Consider the following 21,501-nt stretch of genomic DNA (forward strand, 5'->3'; position numbering starts at 1 on the left):
GTTGGTAGGCCCTTGAATTTATCCACTCATGATACACTTGGGGTGCCTTTCAAACTAGGCCCTCCCATCCTTTCTTGGTATTTGTGGGCTCTTGTCTCGTGTTTGTCCCGTCGCAGTGTAGAAAACAATAAGGTTTCCCTGCCGTCAACCTCGGTAGAGCAACTTTTGGCGGGCTTTTCCCCATTCAACATCGATTGCAATGAGATAATGACCTTTAAATTGTGCTTTTGCAAGATATTAAATAATACTTTAATCATCAATGACGTCGAGCATTGCGCCACAAGGCCACAGGCAACAGGATGGGAGGAACTAATTTGATAGCTGCCACCCTTGGGCTGAGATCTCTTTACTTTACCTTTACTTCAGCTTCCTGCCTAGTGAGACAAGGCATAACACCATCTGTGACTGAAGGTTTTTATTATTATTATTATTATTTTTTAACATCTCTTGCAAAAACCCAACTCATGAGCTATTCTATTATTAGTTACCAGGATGGAGTGGAGGAAATTACCCAAAAAACACTTCACACTGCTCAACAGAGGTAACGCCTTATTGTTCTCCACGGAGGAGGGACGATACCAAGGTAAGAAGCCAGAGGAAAATGGCAAGAGGAGCTAGAAGGATTTGAAGGAGGAGTGGGCACCCATTCACACCCCTAGTTTAAAGGACACATGAGGCATACAGTAGTATTTCATGGTGAACATGATGGACAGTCTTCTCCAAACACTACAGCTCCAACTAGTGGTGAAAATAGGAAACTAGAGCTGTGTTGGAGGGAGCATGGCAAAAATACGTCCTCTTGTGGTGGAACGAGGAGGCTGCAGCTGTGTTGGAGGGAGCATGGTAAAAATCCGCCCTCCCATGCCATATGGTCACTGCACACTCAGGCACCCCCACTGCCTTGCATTCACACACACAAGGAATCTGCCGACACAAATATTGCCTGTTTGTCTGTCATTATTTTAAGTGCGGGCGTGCAAGGGGGTAAATAGGGAGTGGAAAAAAACACTCCCTTCACTCCAGGCAGCTGTTTTTAGATCACATATGTAGCGTATGTGTATTTCCCTGATGACATTTGTAATAACATTAGGTTAGTAATAGGTAAGTGAAATTACACTATTCTTATGACACAATCACTTCATAGGCTTTGAACAAATATCACAATTAAAGGCTTTGAGATTGTGAGACTAAGAGGAATATTGTGAACCACCGCATATGATGTGTTACAGTCACAGAAACACATTTAATTCATCTGTTGAGAGCCAGGTTAATTACGTGTATGTTTTGTAGGACATAACCTGAAATCAAGTGTGAACAAAAATTAAAATCACAGATCTCTGAAATGACGTGGGGCAAAGCAAACATTTTTATTAGTGTTTTGGAAGCTTTTTTAACATACTTTAACGGAGAGAGCAGAGGATGAGCTATCTTGGTGTCATCCCATCGCCATGGACACTTCACTCCTGTCGGCTGAAATTGGAATGTGATTTAATTAGACAGACTTTATTTATCGTTGGACTACAAAATCAAAATGACAATAATAATTTTGTGAGAGTCCCCCCTCACAAAAACGTGAAATAATTTGGTTTAGATTCATGTAGAACAAAACGTACCAAAAAGTACATAATTGGATTAATTACATGGTTTTAATGTCATTTTATTGAAGTGTGTCACAGACCAAAGTAGGATGCTAAGGGGGCCGCAGCAAGTTGGAAGCAAAAGTGTAGCAAAACAAAATAAATATTAAAATTTCTTAAATTAAATAATTAATGTACACCAAAATAAATAAAAAATAAGCTTAACAATATTCCCATTAGTTAAGAACTGCATTATAATAATCTACGTAGTGCATCTCAGAACCATTATCGTTACTTTATATACGTAGGCCTATCCCAATGGAGCACTGACACACAAACATAGACTATGGTTGTGAAAGGGGATGCACAGAAAAAAATAGTATGGCACGACCTATGTAAGGAGGGGCCTGACTGGAATCTACCAGTATATGGCGGGCCTTGTCATGGTAAAGTTTGGGAACCCCTGCCATAAACATACAAAAAATAGGTGCGTTCGACTTAGCACAACATCAACCAAATTTCTTTCTTGCAAAGTAGCCCACATCAGCGAGAACTTGCCATCACGGCGTGGGTGGTGTTAAACACAGCACATTTTAAGTCGACAACAAATTTGCACGAGATGATGAACCTTGCACCAGTTTGATCTACGTAGCACATCACATGTAACGTGTGGGGAGGAGGAGTTCAAATGGGGTGCATTGCAAACTTTTCAGGGGTGTGGGACAACGTGTCCACACACAGACGTCAGTGAACTTTTGGCCAACCAGTTCAAGGGTGCATCACCCATGGAGGTGGTATGCAGGCCCATGCAACAACCATCAACGGGGATCAGTAATAACTGAAATTTGGTAAGTTGGACAAGATTTCTAACCATCCTGCAACACTTCCAGTCCAGGATGCATTGCTGTCTGCATGCGGGTGTAGACGTTGTGTGAAATCGAATGCACCGACTGGTTTAGGCAAAAGCCTTATTCGATTTGGTCGACCGCAGTTGCAAAGTACTTCAGCGAGAACTTGTCGTCACGACGTGGGTGGTATTACACACAGTGCATTTAAAGTCGACCACTAATTTCCAAGAGCCTATGAGCTCGCACCAGTTTGATCTACTATCACACTACATGTGAGGTGTGTGTATGTGTGTGTGTGTGTGTGTGTGGAGGGGTGGGGGGGGAGTTGGGGAGTAGGATCTGAATTGGGGTGCGACAACGAGGTGACATGTCACATGGTGTGAAACTATCGCGGGATCAATGCGACTGCAGACGGACCTTGCAACTCCCGCAGTTGCTTATCCCCGTTGCTGCTCGTCTGCATACCACCTCCATGGGGACACACTCCTGAACTGGTTTGCCAATAGTTCACTCATGTGTGTGTAGGCTCGTTGTCCAACATCCCTTCACAAGATTGCATTGCACCCGAGTTCAGCAGCTCCTCCTCTCCATCTGTCCCCCCACACCTGGTGGTGTGATAGTACTTCAAACCGGTGCAAGCGCATCGTCTCGTGCACATTTGTGGTCGACTTTAAATGCACAGTGTTTCATACCACCCACATCGTGACGACAAGTTCTCGCTGACGTACGTTGTCAACGTCGATCAACAGCAACAAAGTCGAGTGCGCTTCATAGCATCTTGCTGCAGTCTGTTGCACTGCACCATGGGATATGTAGTTTGGGACTACTTCCACTCAGACGAATGGACTAACAAAAAACATAATTACTGACTATGTCACATAGTCTTTCTAAACAAAGATTTGACTGACAAGTTTAACACAAACAAAATGATCTTGATAGCTAATGTAGGCTGCTCATCCACAACATGCATTTTGATTCTAGGAAACATTAGAAACAGACCTGAGTTACCTTCAAGAAGCAGGTAAAGACTCTTATATCTCAAGACTATTTACTGCACTAATGCCTGAGCCCAGACCTGGGGCATCTCTAAGGAATGTTGCATGAGCGTGTGTACTCTACCTAACCCTGTGCTAATGTACTTAACATAATAACTAACCCTACTTTGTGTCTGGACTTATTGTTCTGTTTTTCTTTTCTTTTTTTGTATTTCTGGTGCACTTTGTATCTCCAAGTTATGCATGCTCTGATTATGTCCTTGATTGTATTTGTTAGTTGCTTTGTCTAAAAGCAGCTGCAAAATGTAATGTAATAAATTATAGGCCTAAACAATACCCATAGGAATGTGCTGTAGTTTTTAATAATGTAAACTTAATTCTATAAAAATCATTACTGTTTTTTACATCACAAAATCACAAACATTGCTGTGAACTGTACATGTTTCTTCAGGTATTTCCATCTTTGGAATCATTTAGAAATGCATTGTTATGCTACACACATACATTATTTTTCAATGTTAAAGAAACAGGGGTTTAAAACAGCAAAATATGACTACTACCTCTCATGGTGCTAGCCAGCCAAGAAACAAAGTCTTTGGCCTTAATTTTATCCCAGCGATGTATGAGGTCATTGGTGAACGTCCCATCTGAGTGCCTTTTCACGTAGTGGGAGATGTTTTGTCCATCCTCCACTTGAAAAGACCACCACCTAAAGAAGGGGGTAGGAATTGATTATCACTTTACACTATGCCTACCAATCAATTTGTCCGAAGACATCCATATTTTCAGCAAAGGTAAGGTAGGCATGATTATCTGGGAGGGGATAGATTAGCTAAGCTATATTCTAAAAGTACAAAATTATATGACCTTACTCCAGACTCATCCAGAGGGAGAAAGAAAAGGTTGAGTTGAGTTGCACCTAGTTAATTCCAAGTTTTGTTTTTCTGAAAATGTCAGAGCACAGATTTATATTATTTATTTTTACATTTTTTTAGGGCTTTTTTTACTTAATTTGATAGGACAGTAGGAGATGGTGACAGGAAGCAAGTGAGAGAGAGAGATGTGGGAGGATCGGAAGTCGGAATCGAACCCAGGACGCTGGCGTAGTAACCTAGTGCCCTACCGTTAGGCCACGGCAGGGCCCAGTGCATGGATTTTACTCCTTGGACCTTCTTTATGACCAAACATGATGCCTTTTTCAATTTCAAGTTTTGTTACTTAATCGGTGAAAATACTGACCGCTGAGATAATACACAGTCGGTTTTCAAGCAGCGAATTGCTCACGTCCCATAGGATTGCATTGAATACATTTTAACATTTTTTTTTTTTTACAAAAAACAAAACCTTTGGAAAGTATATGCATAAAAAGCTCAAACATACTGTAATGATAGTGTGCTTAGTTCATTTCAATTATTTTCAATGGACAGAACTGAAACGTATTCCAAGACACTGGTTCAGTAAGTTAACTTTGGGGTAGTCCTAAATCATCCAATAGAAGAGCCTGGATTACTCTTCTTCCAAACTAAAGGATAACTACTGGCTATATGGCATTACGCCATTTGGGGCTGCCCCCTTGCACGGTGAGGCATGAATGCAAAGGTCCTTTAAGTCTATGAGGGATAACACTAAGAGATAGACTGTTATTTTTATCTCTCTGGGCCAGAACTGAAATGATTAAAATGAACCTTTTACCAAGACTGACTTTTATAATCTCATCCATCCCACTCAATTTCCACACTAGCTGATTTAAGGAGGTTAATAAAATATTACATGGATTCCTATGGAATTACAAAAAAAATAGGATTAGCCAGAAAAATTGAATGAACCACGGTCTAGGGGTGGAATAGCATTATCTGACATCTACCCTGTACTAAATTGCATTTAATTCACGTTATCCTTTGCAGTGGGCCTATAACACTGAGACTAAAATTGGAGGCTGGGATTTGTTGGAAGAAAAGATAATCTCAGAACATAACAAAGAGATGACATTATGCAAACTATGTTATAATCTCAAGATCCGACTGAATAACCCATTAGTGAAATTTTCACGCGAAATTCTGACTGTATTTCAAAAGTGCTTGTCCTTTACTCGTTATTCACTACCGTTTTGCCCACTGTGGCGAAACTTTTTGTTTGAAGCTCGGGGTGTAACACGTAAAGATAAACAGTGGTAGCAGCATTTTATTCTATTTTCTTAAAGGATCCCCATTAGCTTATGCCATAGCAGTTCACTAGTATTCCTGGAGTCCTAATTCCAAACAGGCCTACATCAGGCACGTGCGCTCCAATACGGCAGGGCAGGTAGTGCCTCACCAGCCTACATGAGAATGATGAGATGCAGTAAATGTGAATAATAGTAACAATAACAACTATTGTTTTCGAGCATCTGCGCACTACCATTTGTGCAGTATTTAAACAGTTTCAATCATTTTCAATCATTTTCGTGGCCAAAATCGTAATATTTGCCCATTTCATGTCAAATTGCTCCGAATACGCTGAATTTGGGGCAGCTCCGAGCTTGCCTCACCAGGATTGCGCAATCCCTCCTTAACATTAAGTTACATTACATTATATTACATTGCATTTGGCAGACGCTTTATAACCAAAGCGACTTTCAAAAGAGGACATAATCAAGCCAACATCACAAGCAAATACAAAGTGCCCATAGCTTGAGCACATGCGCCATTTTGCTCGTTCTGTGTATGCAACCTGGTAATATTGTATTAAACGTTTTTATACACTTAATAGAAATATGTATGGTGTGCCCTCATTTTCCTGATAATGTTTCACTATTTTCTACGTGTGATTATCATTTCTTTACTCTGAACGCTTTGGCATAACGCCCACTGAAAGATACAGTGGTGCGGCTAGGAGCAGTCTGGCCACAACCTCGTTCTGGCGTTGAGAGTCTTGTTGGTCAGTGACATCATATCGAATCTGAAGTTCAAAATAGTCGGTGTCATTAGTGTTGGCTAGCTTGTTCACTTTGACTGCTACCATGGAAGTGGATGTCATAACGAAACTAAGAGCATTCTCAAAGTTGGATTTCCAAGGGAAAAAAAAGATGTGATAAAGAATGGAGGACCGACAGAGCTGAAGGGTTTTCTGCTGCAGGTGACCGGGCAGAAGATTAGAACGACCCGATCATTTCAAAGTGAGTGGTACAACAGAATTTTTTTTTTTGTTATCCGTGTCTCTTGTTTGCAACCGGCGAGAATGTGTGGAAGACCATTAGCACTGGATTTTGTGACTTAAAAATTTACCAAGGAGCCTCATGAAACACAATCCTCGGCTACTCATATTCAATGCCAAATTGCTTTGAAGACATTTGGGGCGTCTGGAATAGGCTAGATGTGGCTTTGGATGAACAGCACCGGCTAAAGTAACGTTAGCATGCACAACGCTGAAGGAGAACCGTGACGTCTCATTCAGCCAACCTGCTTCAGGAGTTGACGTTTCGCGGTGGTGATGAGACTGAGAGTACACACTCTTCGAATCGTGGGAATTATGTCGAGCTGATGAATGAGATCTCCGCCATTCTGCATGTTGCAACAGGCGTTGGCATTGAGAAGGACATGCTTCTGAGGCTAAGACAAGGATTTCTAGGCTATGACAGTCACGGATGTTTTCATCCGGAAAGAGCGGCGCATGGACCTGATGTAGGCTACGAGTAAAGGTAAGACCAGTGTTTCCTATGTGTGTGAGGCCTGTGTTTGTGAGACCCGTGGGGAGAGACAGAATCCGCCGTGATTCTGTCCGGTGTGGTAGCTTTTGTGATACGCACCGGATTCTCATGTGCCCTGTATGGCGCCGCATTGTTTGGCTGCCTCTCTGGTAACTCCGTCAAAACCGTGCAATTTTTCATCTCTTCAAACCTACTTAGTCCATATGAAGTCTACATTTTGGACAGATATGACGATGTGTTTCTAGACAGCACTTTTTAGTGCTATTTATTGCCGTCTGCATTTTTGTTGACCTTAAATCGAAATCGATGTTGTCGGATCACCGCAGCGCAACGGAACTCCATGGAGATCAGAATGCGCATAGCCAATACCGCATACCAACCGGCCCGGCAGAGAAAGAACATCATCCCGACAAGCCTCGCACTACTGTCTACAAGAGGTCCGCGGACACCAGATGAATGTGGAGACCATCATCGTGTATAGCGTGGGGTGATAGCCTGCAGTTCTGCCACCCGCGATGTAGTCTCCGTCTCATCTAGCACCATATCCACCCAGGAGCCTCGGACACCGCACAGCTGTCTGCTTTGTAAAGCGATGCGTCCAACTCTCGCCTCGATCGACAAATCTATGAACAATCTGACACCATGGACATTTTCTATACTACTTATTTCTTTAATATGTGTATTTATGTTGACATTTAATCTAATGATTTCTGCACGATGTGGAGTTTTACCAGAACCGTCATTTCACTACAAGCTGTAACCTTGGTTATGGCTTTGTATGTGACAAATAAACTACTCTCTCTCTAACTCTGCTTGTGGGATGGACCGATTAAACTTAAGTACAGGGTACCGTTGAGGTAAATCAAATATACCCGTGTAACAACAAGACTCTGATCTAATTCCAAAGTGTAGGCATAACATAAATGACAGTCCCAACATATTTGGTGACCATATCGAAGCTTGTGTAATCGCTGTTTATGTTGACATTCGCTTCCTGCCATACCTTTGTCCCACATCGCTTGCCGTAACCTTGTACAAGCAAAGAAGGTGGAGCTAGTTAGATCCACTTTCTTTGGTACAAGTAGATGTACATTTGCATGAGAATCCGGTGCGTATCACAAGCTACCACACCGGTTTGTTCGCCGTGGTGCTCAGTGGTCTATGCGAGACCAGTGTTTGGAATCGTCTGTGTGTGTGTGTGTGTGTGTGTGTGTGTGTGTGTGTGTGTGTGTGTGTGTGTGTTTGAGCATCCGCCGTGATGCTCCTGTTTGTCCGCCTTGGTGCTGTGTGGTTTATGTGAGACCACTGTTTGAATCCTGTGTGTGTGTGTGTGTGTGTGTGTGTGTGTGTGTGTGTGTGTGTGTGTGTGTGTGAGAGAGAGTGTGAGAGAGAGAGATCTAATAGTATTTTCTCTACGGAAATGCAGCATGTTTTAATATGTAGGCCTACCTTATGTTAAGAAAGCTATGACATATGAAACTTATCGGTAGGCCTATTTGGCAAATAATACTAATACTATTATATATTTGAAAATCTGATATTGGAAAAGTCAGTGCCTCACCAGCCATAAACTTGACCGCACGTCACTGGCCTACATGTATCACATGTCAGATTAATAACCATGCAAATAGACATGCTTTGCAAAATAAAGAGTTTTTCAAAGATTCAAATAAATGAAAATACAAGATGATCTCAAATGTAATGAACAAGTGTAGCAAACTGTTATAAAATGCAATGCTACATTGATGAAAGTCCTCCTTCAAACCAGATGGGACAAGGCCTAATACAGAATGGAAAATAGTGGCTTTTAATGTCTTGAAAGCAGAATTTGGGTTGACAGTTGTACATTTTCTAACCCACAATAGATTTTATTCTACAATTAAAGCATTATGGTCAAAAGGGTGTACATAGGAACACACAGTGACCTGGAGAGCAAATGAATTACAGCCATAAAAGGAAAGGGCACTGTGTCATGTACAAACTACGGTCCTCAGTGTAACCATGTGTAAATTTACTAATAAAAGGTCAATGAGAAAGTGACATATGGGAATGCAATTCTCCCAGTCACAATGGAATGCAGCACTTAGAAAGAGCACCACCATTTCAACCCAGCCACAATATAGTGGCAAAGCGGACTTTTATCATGAACTGGAAAGAACGCAAGAAGCGGAATGAGTTTATGGACACCCATGGGACGGAGAGGCTACCTTACCTCTCCTCCCAACAGAAAGGCCTAGTGGCACAAGGACCCTTGACTTTTATGAGAACTCAAAGGACTTCATTTGTGTCTGTTATATAGCCTATGGCTAATTGTGTGTGTGTGTGTGTGTGGGGGTGTTCATTTAACACAATTAAATGAAAATGGGAGTTTAAGTTTACCAGTTCGGCTTTCATTAGGCTAATGTTTTCTAAAGATTAACGAAATCTGGTTTAGGTCTATCAATTAACCGTATTCTCGGAACAGGCTACCGGACTGACCCTCCTCTTGTGAGCACAATATAAAAACATGAGCATGATTTTCAACATAGGGTGATTATTGGTGTTGGTGTTATTTCATGTCGTTTTCAAAGTGTAGGGTAATAATTTACAGAACATCAAGTTACAGTTTCACCACTCTGGTGCTTCCAAAAGACCATTAGGTCATTCTTGTGGCCGCTAGGATTAAACGTAAAGGGAAACATTCGTCTACCCTACCTTTGAGTAGAAAGTTTGGAAATATTACCGAAGGCGTGTTTGATCTTCTATCACAAACTCCAACGTGTCTGCGCAGAGCGTGAAGATAAAAATACTCCAAAATGGCCCGCGCATCTTCCTGTACTTGTGGACACCTGAGAGAACAGAAAACCGCAGACGATGTAAACATTCGCACAGAAAAACACCCAAATAGGCTACGTGAGTCCACTTTGAAATGGATGCCGTTACCTTGTGTGCTTTTCGAGATGCAAACTTGCAGTGTCTTCTTTCCTTGAGGGTTGAAAGTCATAAAGGAACCGAAGCAACTGTGCCAAAGAAAAGCATCAAGGTGCCACTGCCAAATTCGTGTGGCAGAACTGTCGACTATCTTATAAAGGAGGGAGAATCTGTAGTTTGAGGTGAGTCGCGTGCGTCATAGGCTACCAGAAGTTGACTTGTTAGTGTGTAGTAGACAATGGTTTCCTTTCCTGAAGAAAACGTAGCTTTAGCCAAGTTTTATTTTATTTCTAAAAATATTTTATTAAGTTATTCGTATTCAAGTAAATGTAGGCTATTGTTTTCACAGCACTTGAAACTGTTGGAGGTTTGAGGAGGACTGGATTTGGTATTGGCAAAACTCGCCAAATGTACCTGGAAAAGGTCAAGGTCAAATCCTTGAATATGCACGACACGTGATCCACCATCCCATTTTGAACTGTAATCTACAGTATTTACATAGACACAGTGGCTTTTTATTTGGTAGAAGACCAGAGCAAAACTGTATGTAGTCCTACACTGTGCAATGGTATTACCAACTTCAAACTAAGGTAGACCATCAATAATAATGATAATATAATAATGATAATAATAATAATAGTAATAGGCTAATAATAATGATACTAATAATAATACACCACGCCACACCACCTTGATGCCAAATATGGCACTTCCTCTCTCCCTCTAGCTCATTATGGTGTCATCTGGTTACCAAGCCCTTTCCTGTTGGCCCGGGTGCTTCTGTGTGGTGCCACAGGTCTGTTTAGGTTCAGGGGTGCACCGGTTTAGTGAGAGTCACCAGCTGCCGTTTGGTTAATTGGCAGCCGTGCAGTGTGAGGATGTGAGAAGCTGCCAACCTCTGGTATACCACCTCTGACAGGGGGCTTGTGACATTGTCATACACCCCCTCTCCCCTGCCCTTGCACTCCTCTACCCACCACCTCCCTCCCTGTACCTTCCCCATCCCCCTCTGTGGTTGCATCAGTGACGTCAGACATCCCATTTCCCCCTGCCCCTGTTCCTGCCCCCTACCTCAACCCCACGTTGGCAAGGGTGGATTACTGCATGGGCCTACTGGACCCAGGCCCTGGGGCCCAAGAGCCAAGGGGGCCCAGAAGCTCAAGCCTCCAAGCTATGGTACAAAACACACTTCAGTATTAGTCAAGTCAAGTTGGTTTTATTGTCAATTTCTTTACATGCACTGGTCATACAAAGAATTTGAAATTACGTTTCTTGCTTTCCCATGCAGACATAGACTAATCTAGGTAAGGACATAGACAGTATAGACATAGACAATACTCATACATGGACATAAGACAGTATGGACATAGACAGTGCTCATACAGACATTTAAAGTGCAAGACTGGACAACAGAAGACTTGTAGAGAACATACATTAAGAGGAGGTATTTTGTTGTGCTTTTCTAAAAGTCCTTTGTAGCGTTCTGACATAGTAATAGTAGCATTTGAAGAAAAATAAATATTAAAAAGGGTCTATCAAGTACACCAGCAGCAGTGTGTGTGTGTGTGTGTGTGTGTGTGTGTGTGTGTGTGTGTGTGTGTGTGTGTGTGTGTGTGTGTGTGTGTGTGTGTTTTGTGTGTGTGTGTGTGTGTTTAGTGCAGGTAGAAAGTGCGGTGTGTGTCTGTGTGTGTGTGTGTGTGTGTGTGTGTGTGTGTGTGTGTGTGTGTGTGTGTGTGTGTGTGTGTGTGTGTGTGTGTGTGTGTGTATGAGTTGTGTGTCAGTGTGTGTATGTTTGGGTTTAGTGCAGAAAGTGCAGTGTGCTTGTGTGTGTGTGTGTGCGTGTGTGCGTGTGTGTGTGTGTGTGTGTGCGTGTGTGTGTGTGTGTGTGTGTGTGTGTGTGTGTGTGTGTGCGTGTGCATGTTTTGAGTTAGTGCAGGTTGAAAGTTCAGTCACAGATGTAGTAGTGCAGGTGGAATGTTCAGTCGCAGATATGGTGGTGGGGATGGGGGGGGGGGGTTGTCAGTGGCCTGGCTGGCTAGAGGCTGACAGTGGAGGGAGAGTGGGTTGAGTGTTCAGTATCTTGATTGCTTGGTGCATCGAGCTGCTTGCAAGCCTGGTGGTACGGGAACGGAGGCGCCTGTACCTCTTTCCAGAGGGCAGGAGGCTGAACAGTTTGTGTGCTGGGTGGCTTGTGTCTTTGATGATCATCAGTGCTTTCCGGGTGAGGCGTGTGGTGTAAATGTCCTGCAGGGAGGGGAGTGGTACTCCAATGATCTTCTTCGCTGTGTTCACAACACGCTGGAGTGTCTTCCTGCTTTTCTCCGTGCAGCTTCCTCCCCACACTGTGATGCAGCTGGACACGACGCTCTCTATGGTTCCTCTGTAGAATGTTGTCATGATGGAGGGTGTAGCACTTTCTAGCCTTCTTTAGTTTGCGCAAGAAGTAGAGACGCTGATGGGCCTTCTTCACCAGTGATGTAGTGTTGGTGGTCCAAGAGAGGTCGTCGCTGATGTGCACTCCAAGGAACTTGGTGCTGCTCACTCTCTCCACAGCATCACCATCGATGGTCAGTGGTGGCAGTTGTTTTTGGAAGTTGACAACAATCTCCTTGGTCTTGTTGACATTCAGCAGGAGGTTGTTGTCTTTGCACCATCTGGCCAGCAGGTCTACTTCTCTATAGTGAGTCTCATCGCCCTTAGTGATGAGGCCCACCAGTGTTGTATCATCCGCAAACTTCACTAGATGGTTAGTGCTGTGGGTCGTTGTGCAGTCATGTGTCAGCAGCGTGAACAGCAGGGGGCTGAGAACACAACCCCCGTGCTCAGGGTCAGGGTGCTTGAGGTGTTATTCCCTACCCGTACTGCTTGTGGTCTCTGCATCAGGAAGTCCAGCAGCCAGTTGCAGAGGGAGGTGCTGAAACCTAGTTTGTCCAGTTTGCTGATGAGTTGTTGTGGTATTATGGTATTGAATGCTGAACTGAAGTCAATGAACAGCATTCTCACATATGAGTCTTTATTGTCCAAGTGGGTGAGGGCTGGATGGAGGGCAGAGCAAATTGCATCCTCCGTGGATTGCTTGGCTCGGTATGCGAACTGGTAGGGGTCCAGGGTGGGGGGTAGGGTGGCTTTGATGTGTGACAGGACTAGCCGTTCGAAGCACTTCATGATTATGGGCGTCAGTGCTACAGGACGGTAGTCATTGAAGCATGATGGTGATAATTTCTTCGGCACGGGTATGATGGTAGCAGCTTTGAAAAGTGATGGGATGACTGCTTGCTCCAGAGAGATGTTAAAGATGTCTGTGAAGACATAGTCTACTGTATATGTGTTAAAATTGCACTTCAAAATTGACCTACTCTATTTTAATTTTTTCTCCGAGGAGAAACCCCCTAACAACTAAGCCTCTCAAACATCTTAAAAGGACACAGGGTAGAATGAAAAGGTTAATTAATTACTGTTCTAAGTTGGCTGATGCTTAAATTAGTCAAAAGTATAAGTGAACGGTGACTCTCCCAACCACTTTTGTGGTCGGCTGTCAGAATTCCCCACATGTAACTTCTGGCTGACGGAACCGAACGAGCATCATGTGAAAGAAGTACTCATAGGAAAATCAAATTTTACGTGCCACAGGAGACACATTATCATTTGTACTCATTATTGGTACTCTGGGATGAAAAAATTCACACCGCGAAGGGCAGTTTAACAGCATTTTTTTTAATGACCTGTAGATTTCGAGACAGGCATGCTCCGGGCACCACGCAAACTCAGCTAAACTGCCGAGAGTTACTTCAAGCTCTCAAATCTTTTTGCCACTTTCAATGCCATGGACTTTCTTGTTGTCTGGCCCAGGAGCCCATTGAGTCATAATCCATCGCCGTTGGTGGCATCTTTTGTTGGTGGCAGCCCTGATGTTGCCAGACACCCATTGCACCCCTGTCTCCACTATCCCCAATCCTACCCCCTTTCCACCATCAACGGCAACATTGTCATTCACCTTTTTCCCATCCCTTCCTGTCCACCCTCTCCTTATTTGGGACCAAGATTGACGTCGTCAATTCCATAAGGTAATTTTTTCAAGTGTGAACTCTATAGTTACATGATTTCTACCCGGGGACAGTCAAAGTCCTCCTCAGCTTCGATCTGGCCAATTTCTGGCCCCAACACATGAGTCTGGCCATGGAGAGGATGATCCAAGTCTCACATTATTGAGAGAGAGAGAGAGAGAGAGAGAGAGAGAGAGAGAGAGAGAGAGAGAGAGAGAGAGAGAGAGAGAGAGAGAGAGAATAGTAATAGTAGAGTAGAGTGTGTAATTGTGGAGTAAAATATGTTTTCTCAGCCTATCCACAAGAGGGTGCAGTTGGATAACCACCATTGATTGTATATTAGTTATTGTCTCTTGGCTCATTTCCAACCACTCCACAAAGTTTTAGTCAAATCCGTTCACAAGTTTTTAAGTTATCTTGCTGACAGACAGACAGACAGACAGACAGACAGACAAGCAAACAGACAGACAGACAAGAGAGAAGAGAAGAAGAAGAAGAGAGAGAGAGAGAGAGAGAGAGAGAGAGAGAGAGAGAGAGAGAGAGAGAGAGAGAGAGAGAGAGAGAGAGAGAGAGAGAAAGAGAGATTGTGGAGTAATATGTTTACTCAGCCTATCCACAAGAGGGTGCAGTTGGATAACCACCATTGATTGTATATTAGTTCTAATACACAATCAATGAACCACACATAGCCTTAGATTCCATATACCACAGAAGCCTGCATTCCAGTGTCTACTTCATTCATAACACTAGTCACTTACATGGTTTCCATTAGAATAGGGGCAGGAATGGGAATAGGAATGTCAGGTTATTGAAGTTATAAGTTGTTACAATTACATTACACTTCAGTGTTTTTTATATAGACCAGTGGTTCTCAACCTTTTTGGAACAAACGCCCCCTGGACCTCATCATAAGCCTCCCAATGCACCCTTGACCTCATCATAACCGTGCCAATGTCCCTTTAGTATTAAAAAATAAAATGGACTTGTGCCCCCCAATGGCAACTAAGCACCGCCCCCTCTCAGCTGTATCCTTCTGAACGCCCCCTAAGGGCTTCCAATGCCCGCTGGGTGGCTGGAGATCCCCCGTTGACCAATTCATTTTTTTAAAAGAACATTAGCATAAATACAAATAAATAAAAACTAGAATGCACTCTGAGAGTGCAGACCTCCGTCAAGGAAGCTGTTTGTTAGATTATTTGACTATGTTACCCCCGATTTTTGTTTTAAGTCTTTCTGCCTTCTTTTTGTGGAGTTATAAATTGGGATGTCAACATTCGCCCTGTCCCGCAGTTCAATTTGCAGTCACTAGGGGCGTCTAGATTTGTACACTAGCAATGGTGAAGAATCTTTGAAAAAGTCCTGGTTCCGGTTCGTGATCCGCCATCAGAATTTAGTCACTTGGGGCATTTCCAACCACTCCACAAAGTTTCAGCCAAAGCCGTTCACAAGTTTTTGAGTTATCCTGCTGACAGACAGACAGACAGACAGACAGACAGACAAGCAAACAGACAGACAGACAAAAAAAAACAGACAAACTAACACTAACTCCTTGATGGAGGTAATAAACAAAATACAGTAGGCCTACATATGCACAATGTAGAGTCTATTGTCATTTTAAGTTATCCTCCCAAGAATCACAGCATAACAAAAAATAAATGAATGAATGTATGAATGAAGGAAGGAAGGAAGGAAGGAAGGAAGGAAGGAAGCATGTGCTATGTGGTATTTTGACCACATCATCCAAAATGAATAGTTAAATCTGACTCGGAGAGATCAGCTAGCGGCATGAGGGTTGATATCACTGCATTGAGGGGAGGAGCAGGCCAAAATCAACAACTGTAACAACTGAAATAAAGAAAATAAGAAAACAAATTAGATACAGCAGGTAGTGTAAAAGTAATATAGGCCTAGTTTAAAATGAATGTTGAAACAAATAAGGTTGCATTGTTATTGTGCAGGGTAAGCTATTACAGCTTAATTGATATTACATTATTGATACATTATTAATAGTAGCAAAAATCTTAATGCAAATGATATTTGAAATATGAGTATCTAAATAATTATGATTGTTAGTACATAGACAAAATATAGTATAAGTATAGCCCAATGACCATCATCAGCGCAAATATGCTAATACCGTACATTCACATTTTCTGCAGGACATTCTAATCTGCTATTTTTCAATGATGTGAGATATGAATATTTACCTTTTTTTTACTGCAGGTTTATATTAAATATATATTATACTGCACGGTATCTGCACTAAATCTGCGGTACATATCTACATCTAAAGCTACTTATCTATCTTAACCCCTCTTCATTTATTTATGTGTAAGGTTATTAAACACAATTGTGAATGTGCCAGCACAATAATTTTCGCCCATAGTCATTTAGCAAGATTTTTCATTACTAAAATGTCTCTGGTTCTTCCTAAAAGACAGAAAAAAGGACACAGAACTGCACAGAACAACCATTTAGGACTTCTGAGAGTCTAATACAGGTATTACCTTTTGCAAATACTACGTGAATGCTTAAAATGGCTAAATCATATATACATACATAGGCGCCAGTTTCAAGTCAACATTAGGGGGGCTCACAATCATAGAATTGTAGAAACACACATACTTGAAAAAGGCACAGACAGATAGAAGACAATGATCAACATTTTCATTATTTCAGTTTTTTTTTTGGCCCCTCCAATTTTACCTGATCAACAAGGTCCATCACAACCCCTTTATTGGCGCCTATATACATATACGCATTTAGGATTGTCTTTGGGAAAAATAAATCGATCACTGCTTCCACTTTGTTCCTACTATTCCCAGATTTGCCCACATGGTGTCAGTAGTGATCTTCAGAGATGACGATGAGACCTGCGTCTTCAGAAAAGAGGCCAACCAAGTTGCCAATCCCATCACAGTAAGGATGTCTTCTTTGGACATAAGGTTGGAGCAGAACTGGGTTCTTCTAATAGTCTGTCATGGTGTATGTGATCGTAGCCATGATCTAGACTAGAGTAAAGACATCAATCAGTTCATACATTTTACAGGAGAAGTTTGGTGAGAAGTGATCCATAGCCCATGTTGGAGGTCAGAGAGTGCTGTTGCTAGGCAGAAGTAGAACAAGACTGACGCAAAAAGACTGAATAAGGAACCAGTGCCTAATGTTAACCAAATGACACATAGGAAATACAACAAAGTTAGTTCCTCTGCCCCGTTCATATACAGTAGTCCTGTACTGTATGTGTTAGTCACTGGATTCTTGCTGTGTCTATTAAGTCAGATGTTCTTTTTTCCTTCCCCACAGCACTTGATGACCCCCAAACTACATGGCTGTGGTTTGATTTGCAAACACTAGCTTGTAAAAAGCGCACCGAGAGATACACCTCTGTTCTAAGATAAGGCACAGGCACCAACCTTTTTGTTTTCCAATTACATTCAGTCATGGGTAAGCGGTTAGGGCGTCAGACTTATAGCCCAAAGGTTGCCGGTTCGACTCCCGACCCGCCAGGTTGGTCGGGGGAGGAATCAACCAGTGCTCTCCCCCATCCTCCTCCATGACTGAGGTACCCTGAGCATGGTACCGTCCCGCCGCACTGCTCCCTAAAGGCGCCATTGAGGGCTGCCCCCTTGCATGGGTGAGGCATAAATGCAATTTTGTTGTGTGCAGTGTGCACTTGTGTGCTGTGGAGTGCTGTGTCACAATGACAATGGGAGTTGGAGTTGGAGTTTCCCAATGGGCTTTCACTTTCGCTTTCACATCGATTGAACAATGAAGCAGAGGCGAGGATCTGAAAAGTAAAGCCCCTGTCTTCTTGTATGCCGTTGGTTTTGTTCATGTGACACATGCAGCAGGGGTTTTACTTCCTGCAGATGGGACTCCCCGAGCTCTGCAGTGTGTGAGGGGTCAGTTCCTATTCTCAGTTGTCCGAGGTCCTCTGGGTTTTAAACTGAACTTTCACCCCTTCCTGCAGAGCCCCTTTTGTAACCTTATTGTCAACTAAATTGTAATGACCAAGTCTTAATATGTTATGAAGTCCCTCTGCAATGTCATAGCAATGTTGTTATCATGTAGTTGAGTGTTTCCCATACATTGAGGAAACTATGGCGGCCCGCCATAGTTTAAATTTGGCCGCCATAGTTTACGAAAATGTAAAAAAAAAAAAAAAAAAAAAAAAAAAAACTTTTATTTTTATTTTTATTTTTTTACGATATCCGTTTTTGTTAAAACGATTTGAATTACGATTTTGAATTTCCTTCGCATTTTCCTCCTGGAGTAAATACATCCTATAGACTCTGTATTGGTTAGATAAGTAGTCCCACGGTAACACAGAATGAGGGGAAAGCATTAGGAAGTGACCGTAAGGGTATTACAGTTGATTCATGTGTGCACACGTGTAACATCGGGTGAGTAACAGAACATGTGCGCAACGATGCGTTATGACACGCCGATATGCGAGGATCTTCGTCCAAATCGCTAGTCGCATGCATCATCGCTAACTGCGTTTACATCGCGTGCCGCGTGTAAGGGAAATGTTAGGTTGTTGACATGTATGGAATTCACTTCATTTGTGCCGTTTCTTGCTTCAGTTGTGGACCAAAACGATTGGCCAAACTCACAATAGAAAGCCTTTGCTGTGCTACTGTCCCAGAGAGCTGAAAAAAAAAACCTTCATAGAAGAAGTCACACTTAACAGGGGTGTTAAACCAATCCAATCAGTCAGTTCTCTCATTGCTCTCTCTCTCTCTCTCTCTCTCTCTCTCTCTCTCTCTCTCTCTCTCTCTCTCTCTCTCTCTCCTCTCTCTCTCTCTCTCTCTCTCTCTCTCATAGTAGCCTACTATTTACCCATAACAAATGGTGAATTTCTGAGCCCTTTTTAATGTGTAGCCTATACCACTGAAGGCATGATAATGCTTCATCATATTTTAGAAATAGGGCCTATGTGCCTTTTTATATAGCAAATGTTTATCATTTTTGAAATTGTTTCAGTTGTTTATGACTTGTGTATGACTGAAATTATCTCTGCATACTATCAGTGCTGCATTGCTTTGTAAAGATAGGCTATTCAACACACTTTAAAAACACACTGAAAAGATGCGGCCATAGTAGCCTACTGAAAACATTTTGTTCATAATTAATGGTGATTAATAAATGGTGGTCTTAAATTTTCATACTGACATCCTTGAATTTGACTTGGTAGATCATGGCAGACCATCAACTTCAAAAGTAGATCTTGGTTAAAAAAAGGTTGGGCACCCCTGCTATAGAGAGAACCACAAGTGCTTGAAAGACAGGGATCAAAAGCCTAGTCAAGTTGTTGTAGTTTACTTGGGTTTGGGAGCAATATAAAAAAAACCTTCAGAGAAGGGACAGTTGGGATGAGTTTACTAACACTCCCTAGGCTTTGTTTTACAGTTGTAATGAGTTTGGTGACAGACCTTCATTGACACAGCAGAGGAGACATCGGGCTGCATATAGAAATTAATGTGTAATGAATGTGAATATAGACATAAATGTGTAATATGTTGTTCAGCCCTTTTAATGGGAGGAATTTTGGAAAAAACTGGCCCTGTGACCAGCACCCCTCATGTAGAATGTGTACGCCTACAGATATGTGTGGGGGAAAAGGCATAGCCTACCCTCTAAGACCCTTTTTGTCTATGCGTTAACAATTTCACAGTGCTCTTAAATTCTTATCTCTGCTCCTATTGTTGTTTTATTATTGTTTCCCAGACCCCTGCATGAGGGACGAATGAAACTGTGTTGTAAACAGAAATTATTCACTGTACTGCATTTTTTGACAATGACAATGTACTACTATTATACAAGTCATGGGTAAAATCTTATGTAAGTTAGCCTTATTTCTCAAAATATAAATGGCTGAAATATAGGCCCAGGCCTACAGTTTCTCCATGCGCCAATGTCATACTGTAGTCATTGTTTTGCCGTTTTGCATTTACGCTGCAAGAATACACCCCCCCCCCCAAAAAGGATAAAAAAAAAAGGCCCGTGTGAGAAGACCCCCCCCCCCCCCCCCCCCCGGACAAAATAAACCCCGGCTGCCCCCATAGTTTCCAAAATTTCTGTGGGAAACACTGAGTTGAGTGTTTTCAGCAAAGAGTGAATAGGCCTGTCGATGGACCCTTCTGCAGTAAGAGGCTACTGAAAGTTCCTCTTTTTAATGTGGTCTTTATGGAAAGGTATGCACAGATGGATTTCCATTTCTCAGCTAGCAGTATGGTGGTGCCTCCAATTCGTGTTGTGTATGTATCAGTGATCTGTGCATGTGTGTGTGTGTGTGTGTGTGTGTACACTATGTGTGAATGTAACTATGTGTGTGATTGGGATGTTTGTACTGTATGTGACAGTGAGTTATTATAACTGTGTGTGTGTGTGTGTGTGTGTGTGCGTGTGTGCGTGTGTGTGTGTGTGTGTGTGTGTGTGTGTGCGTGTGTGCGTGTGCGTGCCTGTGTGCCTGCGTGCATTTGTGCCTGCGTGCGCGTGTGTGTGTAGTGTAGTAATCTTAGCAGGGTGGCAGTGCAGCCGTGTCCTTGGCTTGGGGTAATAATCCGACAGCATCTATTATGCAGGCATACTGGGCCCAGCTCTCTCTCTCTCTCTCTCTCTCTCTCTCTCTCTCTCTCTCTCTCTCTCTCTCTCTCTCTCTCTCTCTCTCTCTCTCTTTCTCATTATTCCACATTATCCGCCTCCATCTCCAGGCTCTCTTTCTCTACAGATTTTCACTTCTTTGTCTCACTGGCTACGTTTACATGAGACATTCATAATGACTCACTTTAATTCTGAATAAAGGTTAATTCTGCTTTGTAAACGTCATGTAAACACTTCACAATTCGGAATTAAATGAAAGATCATAGTAAGCTCGAAGGAACAATTGAATTCGGAATTATTAATTCGGAATTAAAAATGTCATGTAAACGCAGCCACTGTCTCTGTATTTCCCACTCGCTCACATTCTCTCTCGCTCTCCAGTCGGTGTCTGCAGCATTCCACCTCAATCTCCGTCTTTCTCTCCAGTGCATCAGTTCTCTCTCTCTTGTCTCCCTCTCTCTCTCTCTCTCTCTCTCTCTCTCTCTCTCTCTCTCTCTCCAGCTTACCATCTCTCTCTGCTTCATCAGCTCTCTGACGTGCATTTGTCCCTTTCTGTCTCACCCCAATGCTGCTCTCTCCAGCTTCATGTCTGTCTGTCCATCTTTCTCTGCCTCTGTCTCTGTCTCTGTCTCTCTCTCTCTCTCTCTCTCTCTCTCTCTCTCTCTCTCTCTCTCTTGCTCTTGCTCTCTCTCTCTGACTTACCAGTTCTCTATCACCACAGGTGGAAAAAACTTAGGTTTTCCTTCTGTCTGTGCTCTCATTTCACTAGTCAGCTCATCAACCTGGCTTCAGGGGTGTTATCATGAGGATCAGCTTAGCTGATTGAATTGGCTG

At 42.6% G+C, this 21,501-nt stretch overlaps 1 protein-coding gene across 1 annotated transcript; it reads right to left on the reverse strand.

Annotated features, from left to right (window-relative positions):
• Window positions 1–1,343: 1,343 nt before the first annotated feature.
• On the reverse strand, window positions 1,344–10,220 carry LOC134456353 (glucagon-1-like). Its single transcript, XM_063207723.1, has 4 exons — window positions 10,028–10,220; window positions 9,828–9,933; window positions 3,981–4,129; window positions 1,344–1,470 (listed from the first exon to the last, which is right to left on the reverse strand). Exons 1-4 carry the CDS (start codon window positions 10,086–10,088, stop codon window positions 1,436–1,438), a joined length of 351 nt encoding a protein of 116 aa, XP_063063793.1. The 5' UTR covers window positions 10,089–10,220; the 3' UTR covers window positions 1,344–1,435.
• Window positions 10,221–21,501: the final 11,281 nt, after the last annotated feature.

This window comes from Engraulis encrasicolus, chromosome 10 (genome assembly GCF_034702125.1).
Source record: "Engraulis encrasicolus isolate BLACKSEA-1 chromosome 10, IST_EnEncr_1.0, whole genome shotgun sequence".
Taxonomy (NCBI): Eukaryota; Metazoa; Chordata; class Actinopteri; order Clupeiformes; family Engraulidae; genus Engraulis; species Engraulis encrasicolus.